The 24,668-nt window shown below is 36.4% G+C and overlaps 1 protein-coding gene across 4 annotated transcripts in view; it reads left to right on the plus strand.

Annotated features, from left to right (window-relative positions):
• The window catches only part of ABL2 (ABL proto-oncogene 2, non-receptor tyrosine kinase), a 126,720-nt gene that overhangs the window by 73,604 nt on the left and 28,448 nt on the right, over positions 1-24,668 (plus strand). For 2 of the 4 annotated variants that reach the window (XM_057726313.1, XM_057726316.1), the window contains exons 2-3: positions 22,803-22,865; positions 24,095-24,265. In XM_057726313.1, the coding sequence (XP_057582296.1) occupies positions 22,803-22,865; positions 24,095-24,265 (234 nt within the window). The remainder of the gene's footprint in view (positions 1-22,802; positions 22,866-24,094; positions 24,266-24,668) is intronic. The other 2 variants (XM_057726315.1, XM_057726317.1) reach the window with 1 other exon arrangement.

A 24,668-nucleotide genomic window follows, 5' to 3' on the forward strand; every position in this document is an offset into this window, starting at 1 on the left:
CTCCTAAATTGCTCCTACATGATGTGGTGCTCAGCAGTCCAGAATTTAAGTTTTGCTCCTATGGGGTTAATATGGCATTGCTCTTTTCAACCTCTTACTTATTCTTCCCTGTCCCTTATTTGTTTTCCTCACAGTCTGGCTCAGCATTTAGGAAGAGTTTTGATATCTGATTTACATTCTTCCTCAGTCTGTCCTATAAATATTAGTGAGCACAACATTCTGCCCTTCCATCATCAAGATAGAATCAGTGTAAATACAGCAAAACTAAAAAGGGAAATTGAAGTTACTCACACTTTTGGGTTAAGTGCACAAACCACTACTCTTTTGACCTGGGCCCAGCTGTCCTGGTGAAGAAATTCTGCTAGCTCCTGCTCTTAAGGATTCTGTATTTGTATTTCAGATACCTCTAAAGTATTCTTTTTTCCTCCTTTCCTCCCTCCTTCCCTTCTTTTCCTTCTCTTTCTTCTTTGTCCCCTACAGATCTCACCTGATATTTGAACAGGTGACCGGGAAAGACATTATTGGTACTGGTGGTGGTGTTAAAGCAAGGCTTTTGCTGCCCTATATTATTTTACTCCACATCAGAAATTAAGCCAGTGATAATGTGAGCTTTGAGTCATAGTACACAGTCATGTAATACATAGTATTTATATAGTACTTACAGTACCATGTATCCTCAGATCTTCTAGTAAAGATAATTTTAATAGAGAGCTTTATTAACTAAGATGTATCATTAAAATTTTTCAGTAATTTCACTGATAGTCTTATTTTAAGCTGGAGAGAAATACAGAGTTTAGCAGTGAAATCACAGGGATTGAATCTTGAGCATGTTTTTATAGATTGTTTGAACAAATATATATATTAATATGAGCCCTAAACCAAAGAATTCTGTAATTGGAAGTATTTTTTTTTCTTCTTAACCTCTAACACTCATGCTATAGGGAGGGTTCTGTTGCTGGACAGCTAGTGCTGCTAAAATAAGGTTCATGAATAAGGTCTTTGTTTATTTTAGTTAAGGCCATTGGAAACACCTGAATTCAGCTGGCAGGAAATAGCTTGCAGCCAGGACCCAAGTATAGGGAATGTAGTATATACACATACACATGCCTCTTCATAGACATTGGAAAACTAGCTCCACCAGTCTGAAGCAGGAAAAACCAGCTTTTTTGATTTTTAGCATCACGTGAGAGGGTTGTGTTACTAAGTTATCTGCAGGGTAGTGACAGTTGTCCTAAAGGGTAAGGTTAGAGAACCTTTAGAATTATAAAAAATACTTTCTAATGAATACCCCATATATAGTATTTTTTTGTTTGAGATGTTTGTGAGGTGAGCTGTACATTAGGGAAGATGTTTGTTCAGCTCATTCTTTCATATATGAGAACAAATCAAAAGTAAAGACAGTCTATTTTGTTTTGATCTAAGTAAGATTCTTCAAAGAAGAGATGAAAGTTGTCAGTTAGAGAAAGGTTATATTTTTGGATGCATTGCATTCTGAGCTCTGACATGATATATACAGATTTTTAAAACTTTTCTCTGAGTCACTGTGCATTAACTCTCGAAAAATTTGTAATTACTCTGCTGCTGGGAATAAATTCCAGAAGTTTCCAGTTTCCTTTGATGCAGTGCACTGGTTGGTGAGCACATGTATATCATTCTGGTTAGTCTCTTAGATTTGACTCTTAAATGTCATCCTGTGTATGGACGGATGAATCAAGGTCATTCCACTTGGGGAGTCTGGCTGTCTTAAAATTCTTCTCTAGAAGGTAAGAAGAAAACATTTCCCAGTTGTTTTTGTACCACTCTCTATTGAGGCAGCCTTGAGTAGTGAAAGGTGCATGGGCTTTGGAGTTATACAAGGCCTATGGTTTTGAAGCCTGGCTTCACCAACTAGCTCTGGAGCTTGAATAAGATACTTAGCATTTCTGAGCATTTGTACATTGGTGATAATAAAGCCTGTCCTTCAGGGCCATAGTTAATAATATTATAAACTGTAATATATAAATTAAAGTCTGTAAAGTGCCTGGTTTATAATATGTGCTCGATAAATGGTGGCCATTATTATAATCATAGTGTACAGAGAGCTAGAATTGCTTTGAGTCATTTTTAATTTGCATGGAAAACTCATGCTGGCAGAGTTTTGTGAACATTAATTAAAAAATACTTGAGTGCCTACTATGTACAAGGTACAGTGATTAGTACAGAGGAAAATTAGTGATCTCATTGTTGAATGCAAACAGCTATCTGTTTAAATAATCTTATCTGCAAATGGCTGGGTGACTCTTTCCCTGATGCAAATATCTTAATACTATCTTACAACAAATATGCCTTCAAAAAGAGAGCAACGGATAATGTAAGAAATAATAAGAAGGGGGTGCTATTAGGGAGATGATATTAAAGAGTTCTCTTAGAGACAATACAATCCCTAAGTTCTCTCTATATCACTCCTTTAAACAGGGTTCTCTTTCAAGAATGACATTTGCACATGGAACTAAAGCAAGGCAGGATACACTTTCTGTAACTAGAAGGAGTTTTGGCTTCAAGTCTGTTGAAGAAATATAGTTAGCTGGGACCAAAGTATAGATCTTACTTCTTTAGTTGCATGAAAGACCATACTTCTAATAAGAAACAGGAGAAAAACAGTAGACAGAGAAAATATGGCCCAAACAGCATCTCTGAATATAATAAATTATAGCAAGTTCTCCATTTCCTTGAGGGTGGAGTTGAAAGTCAAGATGCTAATTCAGTTTTGTGAGGAGAATGAAGATCTGTGAATGGTGAGAGACTTCAGTTTTTCTTTTCATGTAGACCTGTACATAATTAAGTATGACATTTGAAAATAAACAAAATTATAAGCTCATTAGAATAAATTTCTGAAATATTCAGACTTTGAAAACTTTGCTATTTGATTTTGGAAACATGTGAAGACTATTTTTACTTTGAGGCAGTTGATATTTTGGCCACAAAATGGGTAAAATACTTTCAGAATGGATTATAATGTGTTTCATTTTCAAGTTTTTTCATCCTTGAAAATTAAAATTGTTTATGCTTTATAAAAATATAAAAACTACTTACCTCTTGATAAAGTTGCTTTGAATTTCTTTCTAAAAACATATCACTTTTATAAATCTTGGATCTTAGGAATCTGAACACATAGAACAAAAAATCTAAATGAAATTAATCAGATTTGTACATGTCCTATAAACAAATCTATGAACTAAATTCTTTCTATTGCCAAGTTCTGAATCTTAAGTTGTAGGAATTGGTAGGTTATGTATTAATTTTAGCCTCAAGGCTAAAAATTGATGTAAGGGTATGTGTTAGAGAACATATTTAAGAACAAGATAAGAAAGAGACTGGATATAAATGTATGAAAAATATTATCTATCAGTAGTTATTTCTGGGTTATGGGATCTGATTGCTTTTAATTGTCTTCTTGTATGTTTTGGATTCTAGAAATAGGGCAAGTATTGCTTCTATAATTAGGAAAAATGTTATGTCAACAGATATCAAATACGTATTCTAGGAAAATTAATATGAGTAAGACATATACGAGGGTAAGTCAATTATTTGCATTCTGGCTATAGAATTTCTACAGCCAGAATGTGGATAATTTTTGACTTACCCTCGTAATTTGCAAATGTTTTCTCCCATTTATAGCTTATCTTTGCATGCTCCTAACAGTATCTTTCAGAGAACAAAAGTCTGGTTTTGCTTGTTTATTTTTGTTATGTTTTGTTTTTTGTAACCTTTTATGCCTTATTAGAAACTTTATTGACTTTTTTTTTCCCCCGTTGTGTAAATGAGAGTTTATTGGCGAAGACAAAATCAAGCTTCCCCAAATGCCACCCTATCCAAGGACAGATCCCAACAACAAAAGAACAGTAAACATTCTTAGGGCAATACTCCCTCTGAGTTCCAAAGTTCACAACATAGACATACGAAGGGCGAGGACAGACACTCAGGGAATCTCTGACCAGCAAGAGTTCTGGATGTGTGTGTGCTTCCCTTGCTCTTTGTAAGACACCTGCTGACGTTACAAAGACATATTGAGGCAGAGGAGAGGGGAATGCAGGGCAATCTCCGCTCCGTTTCCCAGTTTGTTCCCCAGTTCAGCCAAACTTGAAATGGGCCCAAAGGGAAGCTGTGGTGGAGGCAACAGCTATCTCTTTAGGAGAGAGGTCCTTTTCCTTGGAGCAGAATCCCTCCCTAATTGCTCGGGAGCGAGCTGGGATGCAGCCTTCTCAAGGAGCGAAGAGTTCACAGACTGGCTCAAAAGCTGTACTAACTTATGATTTACATTTTATAAAACTTATATTTTAAAAGATGTATAATTCAGTGATTTTTTTAAAAATGTACATAGTTTTGCAATGCTCACCACAATATAGTTTTAGAACATTTCCATCACCAAAAATGTGCCTTGTACTAGTTTGTAGTCAGTAAACATTCCTAACCCAGTCCCAGGTAACCACTAATCTCCTTTTCTCTATATATGCTCTTTGTGGAGATTTCATATGAATGGAGCCATGCAATGTGTAGGCTTTTAATCTGGCTTCTTTCATGTAGCATAATGTTTTTAATGTTCTGTGGAGATATAAATCCATATATCATAAAATTTACCCATTTAAAGTGTAATGGTTTTAGTATATTCACAGAGTTCATCAACCATCAGTACAATCTAATCTTAGAACATTTTTATTAACCCACCCAGAGAAACCCTATAGCCATTAGCAATCATTCCATATTCCTCCCCACACCTCCAGTCCTAGGCTGCCACTAATCTGCTTAGTCTCTATGGATTTACCAATTCTAGACATTTCATCTAAGTGGAATCACAGAATATGTGTTCATTTTGACTGGCTTCTCTCACTTGGCATAATGTCTCCAGGTTTGTCTATGTTATAGCATGTATCAGTACTTCATTCCTTTTTATTGCTGAGTAACTTTATCCATTCATTAGTTGATGGACATCTTGGTTTTTTCCACTTTTGGCTTTTATGAATAATGCTGTGAACATTCATATACAAGTTTTTGTGTGGATGTATGTTTTCATCCTTTTATTTTTAACCTACTTAAATGATTATATTTGAAATGAGTTTCTATTAAATAGCCTATAGTTGGATCATATATCTGCTATATATGTGTGTTTAGGCCATTGTCACTTAATATAATTCTTAATATGTGGATTTAGTTCTACCATTTTATTTTTTTATGTTTGTTTCTCTGTTTCCCTTTACCTGCCCTCTCTTGGATTATCACCCCCCCCCCTTTTTTTTTTAGTATTGCATTTTAATTTGTCTGTTGTGTTTTTGGCTATATCTCTTTTTATAGGTTTTCTAGTGGCTGCTCTAGGGATTTCAATATACATATTGAACTTTTCACATTCTCCTTAGATTCAACATTTTACTACTTCAAGTGAAATATAGAAACCTTACCGTCATGTAGTTTTCTTCCCCTCTTATGTTGTAGTTGTTATGTATTATGTCTATATACATTGAAGAGTTCCTACAGATGGTGTTAGACACTTTCTGCTTCCAACCATCAAGCGTATTTTAAAGAACTCAAGAAGAGAAGTGTAGTCTATTCTATTTACTATTTTTGTTTCTTTATTCCTCATGAATAAGATTTCCTTCTGGTATTTCCATTCTGTCTGAAGAGCTTCCTTTAACCATTCTTTTAGAGCAGGTTGGCTGGCAATGAATTCTTCCCTTCAACTGAGAATGTCTTTTTATTTCACCTTCATTTCTGAAGGATGTTTTCCGTGATTATGGAATTTCAGGATGACAGTTTTTTTCTCTCAGCACTTAAGATCATGTTTTTTCATTTCTTTCTCGCCTCCAAGGTTTCAAATGCAAAATCTGCAATATTCCAGTCATTATTCTCTTGTAAATGTGATCCTGCAGTGAAGTAGTGAAATTCCCCACCTTGCCTCAACCTGTTACATTTATCTCTTATGGACTTTATTTCTTGCCTAGCACCTGATATATCCTGCCTAGCAAAATGATTTGCACATAGTATCCGCACAATAAATCATTGGCTGAATGAATGAAATGATGCAGATTAAAAAGGCCTATATTTTAATAATTTAGTAAGTGGGGATATAGAAGTGGGTAGTATGCTGCTGTTGTCTGTTTATATATAGTTCCCAGATTTTGTATAAATGAGCATTGCTTTTATAAACTAAAAACAATTTAAAAAGAAAACATGTCATAGTAATAATTTTGTTGAGTTTAATTTTAGGCTTTCACTTATTTTTTGGTGATTAGTTTTTCATGTACACTTTTTCATTTTGTTTATCCTCTAAAATGTTAAAGGTGGTAATAGATGGTTTAGATAATTAAAAGCAGCATAGAATGACAATGTTTTTTTAATACTTTACTTTTAGAGTGTCTTTTCTAATTTTTGTAGTTTTCTAACTTAGATGCTGTTGTCATTTAAATTTCATTTGCCACAGAGTAATTTGCACATCCTTTCTATGCCTTTAATGACTTTGACCTTTCTGAACTTAGCCTAATTTTTATTGTGGGAGTTGTATAGGTTTTTTTCCTTCCACTTTTTTCTTTGAGCTGTGTGACTACAGCCAAACAGTATTTAATGTAAGGGTGCTCCTGAACGTCCTATCATTATTGTAACTATTCTTTTTTTACCCACAAATTATAAATAGAAATGTAATTATTGTCTGAACTTGATTTTGTAGAAAAATGTTGAATTTTTTTTAAGGGTCCCTTATTCAGTTCTGTACAGTGCAATTCAGAGGGAGGTCAACATGACTTTAGCAAAACATATATGTTGGTTTGTGTTCGTGTGTATAAGTTTATAACATAAATGGAGATGTCTAGTTGCCTAAATAGGGGTTGAACAACATAAACAGCACTGATTAGTTCTCCTCCAACTTCATGAAGGAATTGTTTAAATGTAATTGGTGTTTTTTCACATTCATGATCCAGAATAAAAAACCTTACTATTTATGCTAAGTTGTCCTCATTTAAGAGTGTGGTAATTGGCATGAAATATTATACAGCTCTACATAGGAAGAGAACTACTTCTGTGTGCTACTGTGCAGTGATCTTATAGTTAAGTAAGAAGAGCAAAGTGGAGAAAGAGTGTGAAATATCCTACTGTTTAAGAGGAAGAAAGGGGATGTGTTAATGTATCCATTTACATTAAAACAGTATAAGAATAAAGCATACACATTTAGGTTACCACTAAGGAAGGAGTGAAAAGGCTGGAGAGGGGAGGGTGCCTCATTCTGTAGATTCAGCTTTGGAACCATGTAAATATTTTATGTAATGAAATAAAATTTAAAAGTCAGAGCTTAAAAATTGAACGTAAAATGAAACAGATTAACTCAAGTGGACATCCTAGCGGCAACAGTTCTCGAAATTTGATTGTGTTCAACAAACCCCTGTGTTGACATTTTCACTGATGGTGCCAAAGCACCTTAGGTAAAACTGTTTATGTGCTTGATAGAAATCAAAGTAGTGGCATTAAACTGTAGCTAGTAGTCATTGTGTTGTCACTGCACTGTTCTTGCAGTTAAAAAAAAAAAAGTCAGTTTTGAGATTGGTTCAAGACAGTAGGCTAGAAGGATGTGTGCTCACCCCTTCCTGTGAGAGCACTGGCATCACAACTAACTGCTGAACAACCATCCACAGGAAGATGCTGAATCTCACCCAAAAAAGATAGCCCACATCCAAAGACAAAGGAGAAATTGCAGTTAGATGGTAGGAGGGGTGCAATCATGATAAAACCAAATCCCATAACTGCTGGGTGGGCGACTCACAAACTGGAGAACAATTATACCCCAGAAGTTCTCCCACTAGAGTGAAGGTTCTGAGCCCCACATCAGGCTTCCCAATCTGGGGGTCTGGCAACAGGAGGAGGAATCTCTAGAGAATCGGACTTTGAAGGGCAATGGGATTTGATTGCAGGACTTCCACAAGACTGGGGGAAACAGAGACTCCATTCTTGGAGGGCACACACAAAGTCTTGTGCACACCAGGACCCAGGGGAAAGCAGCAGTGACCCCATAAGACACTGAACCAGACCTGCCTATTAAGTGTTGGAGAGTCTCCTACAGAGGTAAGGGGCAGCTGTGGCTCACCATGGGGATGAGGATTGGCAGCAGCAGTGTGGGAAATACTCATTGGCATGAGCCATCCTGGAGGCCGCCATTAACCCCACCTAACAACCTCTAGGCTCCAGGGCTGGGTCACCTCAGGCCAAACAATCAACAGGGAGGGAACCCAGCCCCACCCATCAGCAGACAAGCTGATTAAAGTTTTACTGAGCATAGCCCTGCCCACCAGAGCAAGACCCAGCTCTACCCACCACCAGTCTTTCCCATCAGGAAGCTTCCACAAGCCTCATAGATAGCCCCTCCAGAGGGCAGACAGCAGAAGCAAGAAGAACTACAATCATGCAGCCTGCGGAATGAAAACCATGATCACAGAAAGTTAGACAAGATGAAAAGGCAGAGGATCATGTCCTAGATGAAGCTAAAACCCAGAAAAACAACTAAATGAAATAGAGATGAGCAACCTTCTGGAAAAAAGAATTCAGAATAATGATAGTGAAGATGATCCAGGATCTTGGAAAAAGAGTGGAGGCAAGGATCGAGAAAATGCAAGAAATGTTTAACAAAGACCTAGAAGAACTAAAGAACAAACAGAGATGAACAATACAGTAACTGAAATGAAAAATACACTAGAAGGGATCAGTAGCAGAATAACTGAGGCAGAAGAATGGATAAGTGACCTGGAAGACAGAATGGTGAAAATCACTGCTGTGGAACAGAATAGGGGAAAAAGAATGAAAAGAAATGAAGACAGCCTAAGAGAACTCTGGGACAACATTAAATGCACCAATATTTGCTTTATAGGGGTCCCAGAAGGGGAAGAGAGAGAGAAAGGACCTGAGAAGATATTTGAAGAGATAATAGCTAACGAATTCCCTAACATGGGAAAGGGAACAGTCAACCGAGTCCAGGAAACACAAAGAATCCCAGACAGGATAAACCCAAGAAGGAACACACTGAGACACATAGTAATCAAATTGACAAAAATTAAAGACAAAGAAAAAATATTAAAAGCAACAAAAGAAAAATGATGACATACAAGGGAACTCCCATAAGGTTATCAGCTGATTTCTCAGCAGAAACTCTGCAAGCCAGAAGGGAGTGGCACGATATATTTGAAATGATGAAAGAACCTACAACCAAGGATACTCTTCCTAACAAGACTCTCATTCAGATTCGATGGAGAAGTCAAAAGCTTTACAGACAAGCAAAAGCTAAGAGAATTTACCACAACCAGAGCAGCTTTGCAACAATGCTAAAGAAACTCCTCTAGGCAGGAAAGAAACTAGCAACTTAAAACAACTTTTTACATATATGAACTGCTATACCAAAACCTCATGGGAACAGCAAACCCCAAAACTACAATAGATACACAAAAAAGAAAAAGCAACCAAAACACAATACTAAAGAGGGTCATCAAATCACAAGAGAAGAGAACAAAAGAGAAAGGGGGAAAAAAAGGACCTGCAAAAACAAACCCAAGACAATTAATAAAATGGCAATAGGATCACACATGTTAATAATTTCCTTAAATGTAAATGGATAAAATGCACCAACCAAGAGACATGGACTTGCTGAATGGATGTAAAAAACAAGACACGTATATATGCTGTCTACAAGAGCTAGGGACCCATACAGACCGAAAGTGAGGGGATGGAAGAAGGTATTCCATGCAAATGGAAGTCAAAAGAAAGCTCATATCAGACAAAATAGACTTTAAAATAAAGACTGTTATAAGAGACAAAGCAGGACACTACATAATCGTCAAGGGATCAATCCAAGAAGAGATATAACAATTATAAATATATATGCACCCAACATAGGAGCACTTCAATATATAAGGCAAATACTAACAGCCATAAGGGGAAAAGTTGACAGTAACACAATAATAGTGGGGGACTTTAACATCCCACTTTCATCAATGAACAGATCATCCAGACAGAAAATCAATAAGGAAACATAGGCCTTAAATGGTACGAGACCAGATGGACTTAATTGATATTTATAGAGCATTCCATCCAAAAGCAACAGAATACACATTCTTCTCAAGTGCACACGGAACATTCTTCAGGATTGACCACATGCTGGGCCACAAGGTGGGCTTTGGTAAATTTAAGAAAATTGAAATCATATCAAGTATCTTTTCCAACCACACTGTGAGATTAGAAATAAACTACAAGAAAAAAACTACAAGAAAAAAACTATAAAAAACACAAACACATGGAGGCTAAACAATATGCTACTAAACAACCAATGGATCACTGAAGAAATTAAAGAGGATATCAGAAAATACCTAGAGAAAAATGAAAATGAAAGCACATCAGTCCAAAACCTGTGGGATGCAGTAAAAGCAGTCCTAAGAGGAAAATTGATAGCAATACAGTCTTACTTCAGGAAACAAGAAAAATCTCAAACAACCTAACCTTTCATCTAAAGCAACTAGAGGCAGAAGAACAAACAACCTAAAGCTAGCAGAAGGAAGTAAAACATAAAGATTAGAGTAGAAATAAACAAAAGAGAGACAAAGAAACCAGTAACAAAGATCAATGAAGCTAAAAGCTGGTTCTTTGAAAAGATAAACAAAATTGATAAACCTTTAGCCAGTTTCATCAAGAAAAACAGGGAGAGGACTTGTATCAATAAAATTGGAAATCAAAAAGGAGAAGTTACAACTGACACCACAGAAGTACAGAGGATCATAAGAGACTACTGCAAGCAGCTGTATGCCAATAAAATGGACAACCTGGAAGAAATGGACAAATTCTTAGAAAGGTAGTCTCCCAAGACTGAACTGGGAAGAAATAGAAAAGATGAACAGACCAATCACAAGTACCAAAATTGAAACTGTGATTAAAAAACTCCCAATAAACAAAAGCCCAGGACCCAATGGCTTCACAGGCAAATTCTGTGAAACATTTAGAGAAGAGCTAACACCTGTCTTTCTGAAGCTGTTCCAAAAAATTACAGAGGAAGGAAGACCCCCACACTCATTCTACAAGACCACCCTCGCCCTGATCCCAAAACCAGACAAAGATACCACAAGAAAAGAAAATTACAGGGCAGTATATCACTGTTGAACATAAACACAAAAATTCTCGACAAAACACTAGCAATCTGAATTTAACAATACATTAAAAGGATCATACACCATGTTCAAGTGGGATTTATCCCAGAGATCCAAGGATTTTTCAGTATCCACAAGTCAACCAGTGATACACCACATCAACAAATTGAAGAATGAAAACCATGTGGTCATCTCAGTAGATGCAGAAAAAGCTTTTGACAAAATTCAACACCCATTTATTATTTAAAAAAACTCGCTAGAAAGTGGAATAGAGGGAACATACCTCAACATAATAAAGGCCATTATGACAAACCTACAACTAACATCATACTCAACAGTGAAAAGCTGAAAGTATTTCCTCTAAGATGAGGAACAAGACAGGGATGTCCACTCTTGCCACTTTTATTCAACATAGTTTTGGAAGTCTTAGCTATGGAAATCAGAGAAGAAATAGAAATAGAAGGAATCCAGATTGGAAAAGAAGTTGTTAAACTGTCACTGTTTGCAGATGATGTGATACTATACATAGAAAATCCAGAAGATGCTACCAGAAAACTACTAGAGCTTATCAATGAATTTGGTAAAGTTTCAGGCTACAAAATTAATACACAGAAATCTGTTGCATTTCTATACACTAACAATGAAAGACCAGAAAGAGAAATTCAAGAAACAATCCATTTACCGTTGCATCAAAAAGAATAAAATACCTAGGAATAAATCTACCTAAAGAGACAAAAGACCTGTACTCCAAAAACTGTAAGACACTGATGAAAGAAATCAAAGACAACACAAACAGATGGAAAGATATACCATGTTCTTGTATTGGAAGAATCAATATTGTCAAAATGACTATACTATCTAAGGCAATCTACAGATTTAGTGCAATCCCTATCAAATTGCCAATGGCATTTTCACAGAACTAGAACAAAAAAATTTATAATTTGTATGGGGACACAAAAGACCCCAAATAGCCAAAGCAATCTTGAGAAAGAAAAACAGAGCTGGAGGAATCAGGTACTCTGCCTTCAGACTATACTACAAAGCTACAGTCATCAAAACATTATGGTACTGGCACAGAAACAGAAATATAGATCGATGAAACAGGGTAGAAAGCCCAGAAATAAACCCACACACCTATGGTCAGTTAATCTACAACAAAGGAGGCATGACTATACAATGGTGGAAAGACAGTCTCTTCAACAAATGGTGCTGGGAAATCTGTACAGCTACATGTAAAAAAATGAAAATAGAACATTCTTTAACACTATTCACAAAAATAAACTCAAAATGGATTAAAGACCTAAATGTGAGATTGGACATTCTACAAGTCTTATAGGAAAACATAGGCACAACACTCTTTGACATAAATAGCAAAATCTTTTTTGATCTGCCTCCCAGAATAATGGAAATACAAAGAAAAATAAACAAATGGGACCTAGTTGAATTCATAAGCTTTTGCACAGTAAAGGAAACCATAAACAAAATGAAAAGATAGCCCACAGAATGGGAGAAAATATTTGCAGTGATGTGACTGACAAGGGATTAGTCTCCAGACTACACAGGCAGCTCATGCAGCTTAATATCATTAAAACAAACAGCCCAATCAAAAAATGGGCAGAAGACCTAAATAGATATTTCTCCAAAGAAGACATACAGATGGCCAAGAGGCACGTGAAAAGATGCTCAACATCACTAATGATTAGAGAAATGCAAATCAAAACTACAGTGAGATACTACCTCACACCAGTCAAAATGGCTATCATCAAAAGATCCACAAACAGTAAATGCTGGAGAGGGTGTGAAGAGAAGGGAACCCTCCTACACTGTTGGTGGGAATGTAAATTGGTACAGACACTGTGGAGAACAGTATGGAGGTTCCTTAAAAAAACTAAAAATAGAGCTACCATATGACCCTGCAATTCCACTCCTGGGTATGTATCTGGAGGAAAACATGGTCAGAAAGGATACATGCACCCCAGTGTTCATTGCAGCACTGTTTACAATAACCAAGACATGGAATCAACCTAAATGTCCATTGACAGCAGAATGGACAAAGAAGATATGGTACACATATTCAGTGGAATATTACACACCATTAAAAAGAATGAAATAATGCCATTTGTAGCATCATGGATGGACCTAGAGATTGTCATACTGAATGAAGTAAGTCAGAGAAAGAGAAATATCGTATGATGTCGCTTATATGCAGAATTTAAAAAGAAATGATACAAATGGACGTATTTACAAAACAGGAACAGACTTACAGACTTAGAGAATGAACTTAGGGTTACTGGGGGACAAGGATGGAGGGAAGGGATAGTTAGGGAGTTTGGAATTGACATATACACACTGCCATATTTAAAATGGATAACCAGCAAGGACCTATTGTATAACATAGGGAACTCTGTAGCAGCCTGGATGGGAGGGGAGTGTGGGAGAGAATGGATACATGCACATGCATGGCTGAGTCGCTTTGCTATGCACCTGAAATTATCACAACATTGTTAATTTGCTATACTCCAATATAAAATAAAAAGTTAAAAAGTTTTACTAAAGAATTTCCTTGATGAAGCAGTAAAAATTATTAAGTTTATAAAAGTCTTGATTCTCAGAGACATGTCTTTTTAGTATTCTCTGTGGCAAAAAGAAAAGTATGCATAAAGCACTTCTGGTGCTTACCAAAATATTGTGGCTGTTTTCAGAGGCATGTGCAATTGTTTTGTGTTTCAAGATGAACTGGTTTTCATGGAACACTATTTTCACTTGAAAGATTGAATGACAAACTATTAAGATTTGGGATTTGGTAGACGTTTTCTCAAAAATGAATGGAGTTTGCTATTTCCAAGAAAACAGATGTTGGAAATGGCAGAATTTAGAATGGCAAAAATTAGAATTTAATAAAATTGGTAACCACCATTGTGATCATGACAACTTCCTAGTACTTAAAACTTTTGTGATGAGATTGATGGTGATAGTAATGAGTAGGATGTATCAATGTTATATACTGAAGTATATCAATATTTAGTGAATCATTATTTCCAGCCGATCAATGCATGATGTTAAAAAATGCAAAGTACAAGATAGACCCATTCCAAGTACAAGATAAACCAGCAAATTTTAATTTGACAGATTATGAAAATTTTATCTATGTGGTCAGATTTCAATTTATAGTTAACCTTTAAAGAACTACTATTTGTTGAGTTTTGGTGTGGTATCAAAGAAGAATATCCATAATAATCTGAAAGAATGTTAAACTGTCCCTTCCTTTTATACCTCCATATCTGTGTGCAGTAAGATTTTCATTTACTTAAACAAAAATAACATCACAACAGATCAAATGCAGAATGAAGATTCAGCTATTTTTAACAGGAACCATTTTAATTAATTAAATTTACAGCTGTGTCAGGTCTTAGTTGTGGCTTGTGGGATCTTTTGTTGCAACGTGTGGGCTTCTCTGTAGTTGTGGCATACAGGCTCCAGAGCGCATGGGCTGTATGGTTGCTGCACTTGGACTCTCTAGCTGTGGTACACGGGCTCAGTTGCCATGTGGCATGTGGGATCTTAGTTCCCCAGCCAGGGATTGAACCCGCATCCCCTGCATTGGAAGGCAGATTCTTAACCACTGGACCACCAGGGAAGTCCCAAGCATAGTTATTTTTTAATAAAATATGTTAACATATGAGTTTATTGTTATTTTAAAATTAATGTTACAGTTTCTCAGTTTTAATTTCAAATATGGTAAATAATGATAGATATAACCCACATAACAAAGGTCTTTGGAGACATCAGTAATTCTTATTTTTTAATTAAAAAATTTTAATTATAAAATATACATAAAACTTACCTTTTAAACTATTTTAAGGAGTAGTTTAGTAGCCTTAACATTCAGAATGTTGCATAACCACCCATTTGCAGAACTAGATTTCCAGAACTTGAACAACTTTTCGGTATTTTGTATAAATGGAATTGTACAATATTTGTCCTTCTGTGTCTGGCTTATTTCATTTAGCATAATGTTTTAAAGGCCCATCTATGTTGTAGCATATATCAAAATTTTATTCCTTTTTATGGTTGAATAATATTCTGCTATATGTACCACATTTTGTTTATTTGTTCATCTCCTCTGTACTCTTGGTAACAATATAAGAGCATTAAAAAATGTAACAATTATTGGTAATGTAAATAGCAGATTTACTGATTAAATAGTAGGTCATATGGTATAGAATATAGATATGTATAGAATATGAATTATGGATATCCTTTCACTTTTATTTTTTGTAACTTAGGGAAGGAGAAAGTCAACCTGGTATTTGAAATTCTGAGTCATTACTTTGAGGTAACCCATTAGGCATTTAACTCTGGCTTTCCCCATGATGTTAACAGTACTCCTTCATAAAGGTTACTTCTTTGAGCACATAAGCTTTGTTTTTTTTACACCCTTGATAATTACCTACATCAAAGTCATTCTTTAAACTTACATTATAATTTTGTAACATCTTTGGTGAAGGCTATTTCAGTTCTACTATGTAGGGTTTTACACTGTTACCTTTATTGACCTGGAACCAAGCACAGTGGCTGTTACATAGTAGGTACTTAACAAATATTTATTGAATCAGTGAGTGTTCTTAGGTGTGCAATAAAAAACATTCTTGTGTTGTTTTATAACACTAAAGTCATCCATCATTTGTAGATTTTACTAGTTTCTTTAAGGTTCTTAAGTTTTATTTAACTTTGTTCTTATGTATTAACAAAGGTTAGGCTTTCATTTTTAAAAGTTTTAACACTCAAAAGTTTTCAGCACTATCATGCCATGTTTTTAACGTTTATTAAAGCTAAAGAGCCAAAATTTTACTGAAGGCCGTCATTTCCTGGCTTCTGTGCATATGAATCAGATTGTAACTATTTCTTTAACTTTGTATTTGTGGTTTCTTGAACTAATTTAAGTGATGCAAAGGATGAATCTTGTTAGGTGTTTCCTTTCTTTTAAAAGTGTATTTGGTGTTTTATTGTAAACACGTTTTCTCCAAGGAAACTTCTCTACACTCTCACTTAATCATCATTTAGGAATGAAATCCCATCTATATGCACTGATCCCTACGTATTTTATTATTTGTTACTCATGTGTGTTGGCTTTTACTTATTTTTTCCAAAGTGTTCCAGAGGTTTTGTAGTAACTCCATTCTGACTCAGTGTTTTGCTAATTACTAGACATTTTCCTTTAGGTAACTCTCCACCCATTTTGGACTTGTAAATTCTTACCCTTCTGTTGGCTCCCTCTGGCCACTGAGTACATGAGTAAGTGTCACATGCATGTGGTATTGCTTGTCAGAGAGTGGAATTCCAAGACTTCCTCTGTACGTAGAACAGTTAAACTTCTTGCTTCTGAGCAGAAGAATGGTCTTTGGAACAGTTCTGCTTCCACCTAATTGTTATGGCAGAGATCAGGAAACGTCGCTTTGCTGCCTGTGCAGCAAGGCCTCAGAAACTTCTCTACCAAACTTGACAGGTATGATATAGGGGTGATAGTTTGGGGGAGAGTAGATAATCACAGTAATCGAGCATGAATGGAGATTTCAAAAAATTAATATTATCTACTATTGTTATCTTTATTCTTGGTCATGTGTTTTTTTCCTGGTATTTGATAGACCTTAGTAAGTAGCTGGAAAGAATAAATGAATAATATGTAATATTTTGTAGTATTAAGATACATATGGCTTGATATTGAGAACAATTGAATGATTTAACCCACTGCCTTACATAGTTTTTAAAAGAGGTGTTAAAAAATATTAGCTTCTTAGGGACTTTCCTGGTGGTCCACTGCTGTGGGCCTGGGTTTGACCCCTGGTTGGGGAACTAAAACGTGTGGCGTGGCCAAAAAAAACAACAAAACAAACCCCAGCTTCTTAGAGAGTGAGAATATGCAGTCAAATAAAGTAGAATTCTGGCAAGGTAAGTGTTCATAAAAATGCTTGGAAATGCCTAAACTGAAATTTTTAAATACTGATTTCTCCAATTACTACCTGAGTAATGAAATTATGTTTTCTTAATAGTCATAATGTATTTCTGCTACCTTGGGTCCTGTGTTCCATAAGTAAAAATTAGTCTCCTGTTGTCTCATCTTAAGTCCATGATATACTTCAATAATGGTGATTAATGAAAGATAACTCACTATCTAAGGTACCTTATGTATAGTAGTCACTTGACATTGTTCAAAAATAGAACAACCCCAGCCTACACACCTGTATTTGGGTGGGTGCAGTATGTCTGAATCGTCCAGATGTGTCTGTCTGAAGCTGATGAGGAAAGTAGCATAAACTAGACCTACCGGCTGACGCTGTGGCTTTTACTTCCTGTAGGTCCCCCTCCTCTTTTTATCTTCATTCCTTAGCTTGTTCTTCCCCATTTAGTTCTTTAACTCTTCATGATTTAAAGCATGTTCATTCTTGCCTTCCAGAAAATGTTAGGATGTTTCTTATCTTTGGAAAATTTCCTCTTTTGTTTGGTGCTAGTGGGTAGGATGGTGTTTAAGTGGATATCCTGTGCAGGCGGATTGTACAGGAAATTGAGCTGCTTAGTACAGTGAGAACAAAAGAGTGAGTGGGAAGAAAGAAGAAAGGAAGGAAATAAGATCTTTTGACTTGACCAAAAAGACTGTAAAACCAGAGATGGGAAGAAGGGGATTTAGGAATAAAAAGGATTGTTTTCCAAGTTGTGGTTCTTTTAGTACTTCGGCCTCAGAAATGACTGTTTTCCTGTACTTATTATTTTGTATATTAGAGAAATGTACAGTATTGTTTGGCCTGTATATATGTTTTAAGTTTTCATAAAATTGTGCCATGGGTCTCATTCTCTTTTCTCCTTTTGTCAAGTAACGGTTTTAAGAAACTGACTTGCCTTTAAAAATCCTCCGTTGAGCTTGATGGAGTTCCTCTCCAGTACAGATGGATCACGTGTCATAGACGTGTCCTTGCACTTTGACAGTCTGTTATCCTACTGTCATCAGTGCAGAATTCCTGGTCATCCAATTTAAATGCTTTCTCTTCTTTGAAACCTTTTCTGACTGCAGAGTTCTGTTTTCTCTTCTGTTCTCATAGCATCCTCTGTGAGTATAGCAGTATGCGTGATTCATTTATTCAACAAATTGTTTTTGAGAGCCTCTTACATGCATTCACTGTTCTGGGTGCTTGGAATTTATTTAGTGAGCAAAGGAGACAAAAATATCTGTCCTCATAAAACTAATATTCTAGTGGGGTGAGATAATAGTTTACATGAATATGATGATAAATAAATAAATCACCTATTTTGTGGTAATAAGAGTGATGGAGAGAAATAAATTAGGAAAGGAGACATGGGGAATGTGAAAGTGTTGTCAGGAGTAGATGCGTTTTAAAATAGGATGGTCAGAGAATGCCGTACCAAGAGGGTAACATTTGAGTGAAGTGTCATGTGGATGTCTTGGGGAAAAATGTTTTAGGCGGACGGAAAAGCCAGTACAAAGGTCCTGAGGTAGGAGTGTGCCTGTCTTGTTCAAGTAACAGCAGGGAGGTCAGTAGTCAGAATGAGGTAAAGTAGGGGAGGAATAGTAGGAAGATGAATTGGGCAAGGTAAGTTGCAAAGGGCCTTGTAGGCCCTCGTAAGGACTTTAGCTTTTATTCCAAGATAGGGAGCCATCAAAGAGATTCGAGCAGAGGAGTAAAGCAATCTGACTTATGCTTTTAAAAGTTGGCTGGTGTGTTGAGAATAGACAATAAAGAGCTAAGATAGAAGCATGGAGATCAGTTAGGAGTCTAGTGAAATAATCTAGGTGAGAGATGATGGTGGGGACAGGGTAGCAGTAGTGGAGGGGGTGAGAAATGGATAGATTCTGGATATATTTTTGGAGGCAGGGCCAATAGGATTTCCTGATGGATTGGATGTTAAATTTGAGAGCAAAAAAGGAGTCATGAATGATGCCAAGGTTTTTTGTTTTTCTTTCCCCACCTTTATTGATATAATTTACATATGACATTGTATACATTTAAGGTGTAATAATACATAAGTGTTGATTTGGTACACTTAGGTAATGGAAGATGACTGCCACCATAGCATTAGCTAATACCTGCATCATGTCATATAATTTCGATTTCTTTTTTGTGGTGAGAACAATTTCAGTCTAGTCTCTTAGCAATTGAAAAATTTATAATACAGTATTATTAGCTATAATCACTGTGTTATACACTAGATCCCCAGAACTTATTTATCTTATAGTTTGTACTCAAACTTCCAAGGTTTTTGGCCTGAGCAACTGAAAAGATGAACTTGCTGTTAACTGAGGTGGAAAATTCTGTGGGAGAAGCAGATTTGGGGGAACGAATGGACACTGAATTTTTATAGTAAGTCCAAATGATGTTATTAGTGATTTTTTAATCTTTATATTCTGAGGCCCAGCATGGTGCCTAGTGTATATAGTAGATGTTCACTAAAATCATTAGTTTTATAAATCTTAAATTTTTAATATACTAGATTGCACAAAGTAAGGTATAAATATATATTATTTGCTGGTTTTGGCCTGATAGGGTTTAAGAGTTGGCTTCAGTGTCTACTTGATTACTATTCCTGACTTGGTAGTACAGAAGTTCTTGTTACTCTTGACTTTTGTTCCTCTTAGAACGTCAAATAAGGGGGACTTTCTTTTATCTAAAAAGAAGGAAAGGGCTTCCCTGGTAGCACAGTGGTTAAGAATCTGCCTGCAGGGGACACGAGTTCGATCCCTGGTTCGGGAAGATCCGACATGCCGCAGAGCAACTAAGCCATGTGCCACAACTACTGAGCCTACACTCTAGAGCCTGTGAGCCACAACCAATGAGCCCACGTGTCTCAACTACTGAAGCCCGCGTGCCTAGGGCCCATGCTCCACAACAAGAGAAGCCACCGCAATGAGAAGCCTGCACACCACAACGAAGAGTAGCCCCCGTCCTCCGCAACTAGAGAAAGCCCATGCGCAGTATTGAAGACCCAACACAGCCAATAAATGAAAATTAAAAAAAATAAATAAATAAAAAGAAGGAAATATACTTGAACTGTTTGATAATCATTAAACCAAGTAATAATCATAAAACATTGTAGTGTATTATCACTGTCACTGGCAAGAAACATTTATCATTGTGGATGGATCATGTGATATTCAGTATAGAACCTAAAAAATATTACAGTATTCTCTGTACTTCTTTTTGGCAGTTCTTTTCATTTTAATAAAGTAGCCCAATGGATATTCCATTAGAGTAGGTAGTATTTCATTAGAATAAAGAAAAACACAGTAAATATACAAGCAGCTCATGCAGCTTAATACCAAAAAAGCAAATAACCCAATCCACAAATGGGCAGAAGACCTAAATAGACATTTCTCCAAAGAAGACATACAGATGGCCAACACACACATGAAAAGATGCTCAACATCACTCATCATCAATGCAAGTCAAAGCCACAATGAGGTATCACCTCACACCGATCAGAATGGCCATCATCACAAAATCTGGAAACAGCAAATGTTGGAGAGTGTGTGGAGAAAAGGGAACTCTCCTGCACTGTTGGTGGGAATGTAAGTTGGTACAGCCACTATGGAAAACAATTTGGAGGTTCCTTAAAAAACTACAAATAGAACTACTATATATGATCCAGTAATCCCACTACTAGGCATATATCCAAAGAAAACCATAATCCCAAAAGAAACATGTACCATAATGTTTATTGCAGCACTCTTTACAATAGCCAGGACATGGAAGCAACCGAAATGCCCATCAACAAATGAATGGATAAAGAAGATATGGCATATATATACAATGGAATATTACTCAGCTATAAAAAGGGATGAGATGGAGCTATATGTAATGAGGTGGATAGACCTAGAGTCTGTCATACAGAGTGAAGTAAGTCAGAAAGAGAAAGACAAATATTGTATGCTTACTCACATATATGGAATCTAAAAATGGTACTGATGAACTCAGTGACAAGACAAGAGCAAGGATGCAAATGCAGAGAGTGGACTGGAGAACTCGAGGTTTGGGGGGGGCGAGGGGTGAAGGGGAAGCTGAGATGAAGTGAGAGAGTAGCACAGACATATGTACTACCAACTGTAAAATAAATAGCCAGTGGGAAGTTGTTGTATAACAAAGGGAGTCCAACTCGAGGATGGAAGATGCCTTAGAGGACTGGGATGGGGAGGGTGGGGGGGACTCAAGGGAGGGTGGGGGGGGGGAGTCGAGGGAGGGAGGGAGGGAATACGGGGATATGTGTATAAAAACAGATGTTTGAACTTGGTGTACCCCCCCAAAAATAAATAAATTAATTAATTAATTTAAAAAAAAAGAAAAACACAGTACCTGTGACCAGTTTGAAGCATGTTTTATATAATATGGTATTTTGTTTGTTTGTTAATTCTAATTTGTTATCTTAGTATGTAATATAGCTGTTCCTATTCATTATAATTCTGCATTTAAACAAGAGGTAAGGTAATCTGTTTCAAATTAACTTTTCAGGACATCTGGACATATCTTCAGGTTTGTTGTAACATTCTTAATGTAAAAATTTAATTAGCTGTGAAATTTAAAAAATATTTTCTTTTTAAGAGGAGGAAGGAATGTGAAGTGAAATAAACTGTTAGAAGAACATCCACCCTACAAGAGGAATTTCTGTCTTTATGGTATAGACAGTTATGAAGTCATTTTATTTATTTTTTACTTTTTTAAAAATTAATTACTTTTAAAATCTATTGGTTGCATTAGGTCTTCATTGCTGCACGCAGGCTTTCTCTGGTTGTGGCGAGTGGGGGCTACTCTTCGTTGTGGTGCACAGGCTTCTTATTGCTGTGGCTTCTCTTGTTGCAGAGCACAGGCTCTAGGCACGCAGGCCTTAGGAGCTGCAGCATGCTGGCTCAGTAGTTGTGGCTCACGGGCTCTAGAGCGCAGGTTCAGTAGTTGTGGTGCATGGGCTTAGTTGCTTTGCAGCATGTGGGATCTTCCAGGACCAGAGATCGAACCCATGTCACCTGAACTGGCAGGCGGATTCTTAACTGCACCACCAGGGAAGTCCCATGAAGTCATTTTAAAAACATTGGTTAATGCTATTTTAAGTTTACAAGACAACTCACTGTTTCCTGTCACTTATATTTTTGCGTAATTTGGTTACTCATTGTCAACAGTTACTGAACACCTATTATGTGACTCTTGCTGGAAAAAAGATACAGTTCTTATGCCAAGGAACACATTGTGAAGTTGGGGAAACGAACATAAGTTGGGGATAAAGATAGGAGGTATTACTGCAGCAGGTGTAATGCTTTTGAGAGCACGGGGAGGAGGAGCATGTGAGGCTTCCAAGAAGAGGTTATATTGGAGTTGAGTGTTACATTGATAAAATGAATAGAAGTCAGCCAGTCAACAAAAAGGGTGGGATGAATTCATGTTCTAGGTAGATAGGACTATGTGAACGAAGGCAAAGGTAGGAAGCATCATGGTGTATGTTCAAGTTTAAAATTTAAGACATGGAATGGGGGAGAGGTGAAGCTGGAGAAGTAGGTAGAGTTCTGATTATAAGAGACCTCGTAGGGCTTGTTAAAGAGATTTTAGCTTGATGGTGAACTATTGAAGAATCTTAAGAAGAGTGACATGGTCAAATTTTTGTTTTAAATAGATCACTTTGCCAGCTCTGTGGAGGATGGATTTGAGGGAGACAAGACTGGAGGCAGTAGTCCAGGTGAGAGATGATGGGAATCTGAACTAAGACATTGCCAGTACAGATGGAGAGGAGGCAATGGATTAGAAAAGAAATAAAATCACAGATTTAAGGGGTTTTCTTCTTCTTAAATGATAAAGCCAAGTTTAAATTTAAAATGAGTGGAAGGAGAGGGAGAGAGAGACATACTAGAAAAGTGTTATATGACAGAGAAAGTTGAATAGTGGCAGATCACCACAAAACCAGTTTTTAGTGATTAAGAAAATTGCTACTGAAAGAGCAGTATGTTTTTTGTATAATCATCCTGAACTGTGAGAAGCAGATGATCTGTAAGATGGTATAGAGATCATCTGTTTGTGTAGTGTAACTAAATTTAGGGAACCACAAAGCCTTGAGGAGGAAACGAGGTCTTACAAGGCTTCAGCCATTACGCATGATAGAAACTCAATAAATCACATCCACTGCTGGCAGTATTTTCTAGAGCCCTAATTAAGTTATAGATATATTATAAAAGTGTACCACTTAGGAAAAGAAAATAGGATAAAAGTTTTTTTTTCATTAAAACAATTAACAATTGAAAGCTGTTATGTTATAGACAGGGCATGGTAACACAAAGGTATTTTGGGATGCCAAAAATATTTTGTATTAAACCAAAATATTTTTCTGTGATTTAATAGTTAATTTTAGGTTTTTTTTTCTAAAAGCACTGTATCTATAATTTTCTATATGTAAATGGAAGGTCTGGATTAATACAGTCTGTACATATTTCTTAAAATCTCTGTTATCTTTTCTACAATTTGTTTTATATGGAAAGAGTAAGGGGAGAAAGGTACTTTGGGCGGACTTATAAAACATAACTGTTCCTTCTTAAAACAACCATCACCTAGACAAAGTATCTTGTGTATTTTATGAAATGAACTGCCATTTCTTTTTGAGATATCTTTTTTCATTTTGAGGAAACTGCCTTTCCTATTCATTTATTTCTGATTTTGGTTAATGCATGTAAATCACAGCTAAATGCTCATTTTGTGTTCTCTATCTTGTTATATTTTCAACAAGTAGACTTCTCTCCTGCTCATTCTCAGTGTCATTTGCTCATTCTTCATGACTCTACAACTATGTGTACAGTTTTGTTCCACCCTGGAGCCATCAGTATAATGCCGGCAGCTAAAATATTGTGTATGTACTGAATTCAAATGAATTTCCATCTGTTGGACTTGCTGTGAACTCTTTTTCTTTGTGTCTTTCAGAAGCCTTGCACCGCCCCTATGGTTGTGATGTTGAACCCCAGGCCCTGAATGAAGCCATCAGGTGGAGCTCCAAGGAGAACTTGCTTGGAGCCACTGAGAGTGACCCTAATCTCTTTGTTGCACTTTATGATTTTGTAGCAAGTGGTGATAACACACTCAGTATCACTAAAGGTGAGCTTCTATGTTACATCCTCTCACTTTTCAGTTTTTATTAGTGGTTAAGAAATAAAGGGGTCTATTCTAGATGCTGTCTCCGACTAAAATTAGCTAGGCAATTTGGGCACAGATATCTTTGGATCATTCTTTTTTATTTAAACCTGTGTAGGGGATAATGCCACTTTATCTACTTTATAGGGCTTTTATTAAGGCTAAAATGAGACAAAGTACTTTAGAAAAAATACCACACAATATATACATAAACTTTTACTCATTCTTAGAATTCTTTACTATATGTAATATGCCGGCATGCATCTGCCACAAAGGTAAGGTTTACCCTATACCTCTTCTCACTGAACTGTGGCTAAGATATCATGTTGCCAGTCCCCAGTGCTACTCTGTGTTTTTCGTGGACCAC

This window comes from Hippopotamus amphibius, chromosome 3, assembly GCF_030028045.1.
Source record: "Hippopotamus amphibius kiboko isolate mHipAmp2 chromosome 3, mHipAmp2.hap2, whole genome shotgun sequence".
In the NCBI taxonomy this organism is placed as follows: domain Eukaryota; kingdom Metazoa; phylum Chordata; class Mammalia; order Artiodactyla; family Hippopotamidae; genus Hippopotamus; species Hippopotamus amphibius.